At 62.4% G+C, this 4,034-nt stretch overlaps 1 protein-coding gene across 1 annotated transcript in view; it reads right to left on the bottom strand.

Moving 5' to 3' along the window:
* The window catches only part of PNKP (polynucleotide kinase 3'-phosphatase), a 14,898-nt gene that overhangs the window by 1,272 nt on the left and 9,592 nt on the right, over window positions 1–4,034 (bottom strand). The window contains exons 2-10 of the mRNA XM_014550442.1: window positions 3,691–3,854; window positions 3,003–3,049; window positions 2,380–2,706; window positions 1,603–1,682; window positions 1,468–1,525; window positions 1,242–1,349; window positions 954–1,025; window positions 227–275; window positions 15–109 (exon numbers count right to left, since the gene is read on the bottom strand). Coding sequence (XP_014405928.1) covers window positions 15–109; window positions 227–275; window positions 954–1,025; window positions 1,242–1,349; window positions 1,468–1,525; window positions 1,603–1,682; window positions 2,380–2,706; window positions 3,003–3,049; window positions 3,691–3,854 — 1,000 coding nt within the window. The remainder of the gene's footprint in view (window positions 1–14; window positions 110–226; window positions 276–953; window positions 1,026–1,241; window positions 1,350–1,467; window positions 1,526–1,602; window positions 1,683–2,379; window positions 2,707–3,002; window positions 3,050–3,690; window positions 3,855–4,034) is intronic.

Consider the following 4,034-nt stretch of genomic DNA (forward strand, 5'->3'; position numbering starts at 1 on the left):
AGCTGGGACGGGACGGGGCGGGGAGGGGGGGTGCTCACCAGGCGGTCTGCGCAGGAGAAGTCTTTCTTTTTTCGCTCCGGGGCCCAGTTGGCGGTGCGTCCAGCTGCGTCTGGAAGGCACAGAGGACACACCAGCGGCCTCAGGGCCTGAGCCCCGCCCCACCATCAGCCCCGCCATCAGCCCCGCCATCAGCCCCGCGGGCCCCACTCCGCACCCCGGGCCTTACCTCCCACGAAGACGCTGTCCCCAATGGAGATGGGCACACCCTCGTTGGCCTGGGGGGTGGGGTGCGGGGGACAGACAACAGGCCTAAGGAGCCGCCCACACCTGGTCCCCCAGAGCAGCAAGGGCTGACTCCCCTGCTGGGCTCCCCTGACATGTTCTCTCTCGGCTGCCAGAGGGCGCCGGTCCCACTTCTGTTGACAACCCTCCCCCAGTGAAGTCTGGCCCAGAGGGTTCAAGGCGACCCCTGCCTGCTCCCTCCTGGCCCGCCCTCCCCTCGGCCGTAAGGGCCTCCTCACCGACTGTCCCTGAGCACCCGGGGCTCAGACTTCGCACTTGCTGGGACTCTGGTCTGGAAGATCTTCAGAACCTAGACGCCCCCTGGCTCCCTCCCTTGCCCTTTAGCCCTCGATCCAGTGGCACCGGACAGACCTCCACCCTGGCTTTGGCCTCGCTGCCTCCGCTGTTCTACCGTCCGCACCCTCCCTGGCACGGGGGCCAAGCTATGGGACATCAATGGGATGAACGGGTTGAGGACTGACCACCGCCCTGCTTCTCGGTTGAAGATCACTGGCCTTTTGTGCCAACATGAGACCACCAGAGCCAACACTGAGAAGGCGGGACAACGGGAGAGGAGAGGAGAGGGTGCCAGGGACCATGACCCAGAGGGCGGAGGCTGGTCAGGGAGTGGGGTTTGAGGGGAGAGGAGAGCGGTGGGGGGCGTGGCTCACCTGCTCCCGCAGATGGTCCCACATGCCAATCACTGGCTTCCGGTACAAGCCGGCGTGCGTGGCCACCAGCACCTGCGGACCAGGTGGGGTCAGACACCATTCCCCCGCCAGCACCCAAGTCCTTCCAGGACATTCAGGCCCGAGGAGGCTCCACCCTCCCTCACCAATCAGGAGCGCTCCCCCTGCCCCCAAACTTGCCACTTCTGATGGGTTCCTCTCCCCATAATCACACCCAGGACCCGGCCCCTCTCTGGGCTCTGTCCCCATGCAGCCTCCTGGCAGCTGTACCTGAAAGGGGACTCCCAGCTTTTCCAGCACAGCCTCCACCTTGGCCTTGAACTCCTCTGCGGACACCTTCCCACGCCCAATGCCCATCTGGTTGGTGAAGATCACCAGCTGGGGAGCAGATGCGTATGTCTCAGTGCCCTCACCATGCCCCAGCCTGCCCCACAGCTGGGGCCCACAGGTGCGCGCGCACACACACACACACACACACACACACACACACACACACCTTGTAGCCGTCGGCATCCAGCTCCCGGAGCTTACGTGGAATCTCTAGGTACAAGATCCTAGGGTGGGCAGGAAAGTGGCAAGGTGACCTGGGGCCCGGAGGGAGCCTCACTCACCCCCTTGTCCTGCTTATCACCTCCAGTCAGTGGGGCCGGTGGGAAAGACCTTCCCAGAGCGTGTGGTGATGAGGGTCCCGTCCAGATCAAAGCCGGCCACCTGGCATCACCAAGAAAAGAACAGTGACACCTCTGACCCCCATTCACGGGCTGGTGCACATCAACCCTGTGAGGCAGAGGCCGTGACCACTGTCACGGGGGGAAACTGAGTCAGGGAGCCTATACACCTTACGTAACGACAGGCACAGCGAGGAGGCATCCCCGATGCCTGATGCAGAGCCTGAAATCTTCCCTTTACTGCTCCTATTCTCCCTATACCCTCAGAATTCCCATCTTTACAACAGAGTTCATTTACTACCCTGACCGCCTCCACCTTGAAGGGCTAACAACCATGCAAAGGAGACAAAAGCTAAGGCTTAGGTGCTAACTGCACATCGGGCCCTGCCCCCTGGTTTTCATGGAATCCCCATTTTACTGGTGAGAAAAAAAGGGGGCTCAGAACATGGTGTAACAGCATATGGATTAGAATCTCTCTGGACCTAAGAAATACTCATCATAATAGCTCCTGCTAAAATAATCCCAATTGTTGCTATGGTTACAGGGTGGTTACCGGGGATCAGGCAGGAGCGGATATACATCGATTCCCTCAATGCTTACAACCCCTGAATTTATCAGGTCCATTTCTCAGAAAAGTGAAGGCTCAGAGAGGTTGAGTGACCTGCCCAGGGACACACAGCAAGCTTGGGGTTGCGTCCCCAGTAGTCGGTGGCTCCCTCAGGTCCCAGCTTGGCCCTCACCTTGCTCCGGGCCTTCACCCCAGGTGCGGTGAACACTAGCAGCTTCTCGAAGCTCTCCCAGCCAGGGGATGACTTCCGCATTCGCTTTTTCCGCTGTGCAACATCCTCTTCCTCTCCCTCCTTCTCCTCCTCCTCCTCCTCGGTTGGGGCCACCGGAGGGGTGCCGGGTGGAGTGTCTGGCTGGGACTCTGGCACGCGGGCCTCTTCCCAGCGCAGGGTCAGCGGGTAGAGGCCGTTGACCAAATACAGCGTGTCCCCCACCCCCAGAGAGCCCTCTGACCCCAGCTTCAGCTCCTGGGTCCCCGCAGTTGAGGGATTAACTCCCAGCTGCAAAGGAATAGGGAAGAGCTGGGACCGGCTCCACCCCCCCGCCCCCCATCAACCCAGGATAGGGCTTGCCTTTCTCTACATGCCAATCAGACCCCTAAGCCCTGCCTCTTCCCTGTGCACCACCAATCAGGGCTTTGGAAAAGTTGCAGGTGTACGGTGTTGTCCAATTGAGATGTAGAAGGCGGCTGCATTGAGGCAGGCAACACCTCGGGACTGCTTTACTGGGCACACCTGCTTCCCTTCCAGCCACAGGCTCCCGACCCCACCTCCAGACACTGCTGAGGAACTGGCACCTGTTTCACAGCCACGGTCCGCGTCTCGGGGTCTGCGACCAGCTCCACTGCGGGTGGAGAGGGTGGAGTCAGGCTGTGTATCCCAGCGGGATGACATCCCTCCTTACCCGGGAGCACGGCCGGCTTCCGGCCACAGGGCGGCGCTGCAGCACCCACTCAGGAGGAGGAGGAGGAGGCAGTTCATTTCTAAATGGGCTCGGCTCGCCCCTTGACATGCAGTAACCAGACAAGGGCCTTGGGATTGCCTGTGACGCTGGTCGTGGCCCAGGGGCAGGGCGGGCATTGTTCTGCAGAGAACCGGTGGCAGGTGCAGGGCCGGGGCTTGGCCGTTACCACTCGTCCCTGCTCAGCTGCACGGACTTTGGGCCACAAGATGGGCTCCCTCCTTGACAAGGGTCGCAGCCTGACTCCGCCGCTCACGGCGGCCTGAGCATCCTGCTCTGCCCACTGACAACGGTCTCGGGACAGGCTCCCCCCCCCCCCCCCCAGGAGCCTGCATCCCGGGTCGGACACAGCCTTTTCTTCCTGTGCCCCCAGAGGGCACTGCCAACTCCAGGACGGGCTGCACCATATACTTCCGCCTGTTGGCTCTATGTTCTTTCCTGAACTGACTGTCCATCTTCCCCCAAGTGTTCCCGCTACGGAAACAGGCCACGCCTCCTGCAGCTCGGGCCCCGCCCTTGCCTACCTTGGTTTCTGGAGCACTTCCGGTCGGTAACTTGGGTCAGGGGGCCCCGGCCCAGGACCAGGGCTTGCCCGCCCGCGGGCAGGAAGATGGGGGGCACTCCCCCAGGGGGGCTCTCCAGCCACAGGCGGCCCCTGGCTTCCATCCCGGCCATCCTGGGCGCCGGCCTAAGGGCAAATGGGTGGAGGTTTGGGTGGCAGGTCGCCTCCAGTTGCTACAGGAAGTCCCGCCTCCTCTCGTCCCTCCACCGGGAATTCCCTGCAGCCGCTGAAGCTCTGGAAATCCGACCCGCTCGCTGGCCAGGGCTCGCGCCGTCTCCCAGGGGACGCCCGGGTGGTCCTCGGGGA

This window comes from Myotis brandtii, unplaced genomic scaffold (genome assembly GCF_000412655.1).
Source record: "Myotis brandtii unplaced genomic scaffold, ASM41265v1 scaffold601, whole genome shotgun sequence".
Lineage (NCBI taxonomy): Eukaryota > Metazoa > Chordata > Mammalia > Chiroptera > Vespertilionidae > Myotis > Myotis brandtii.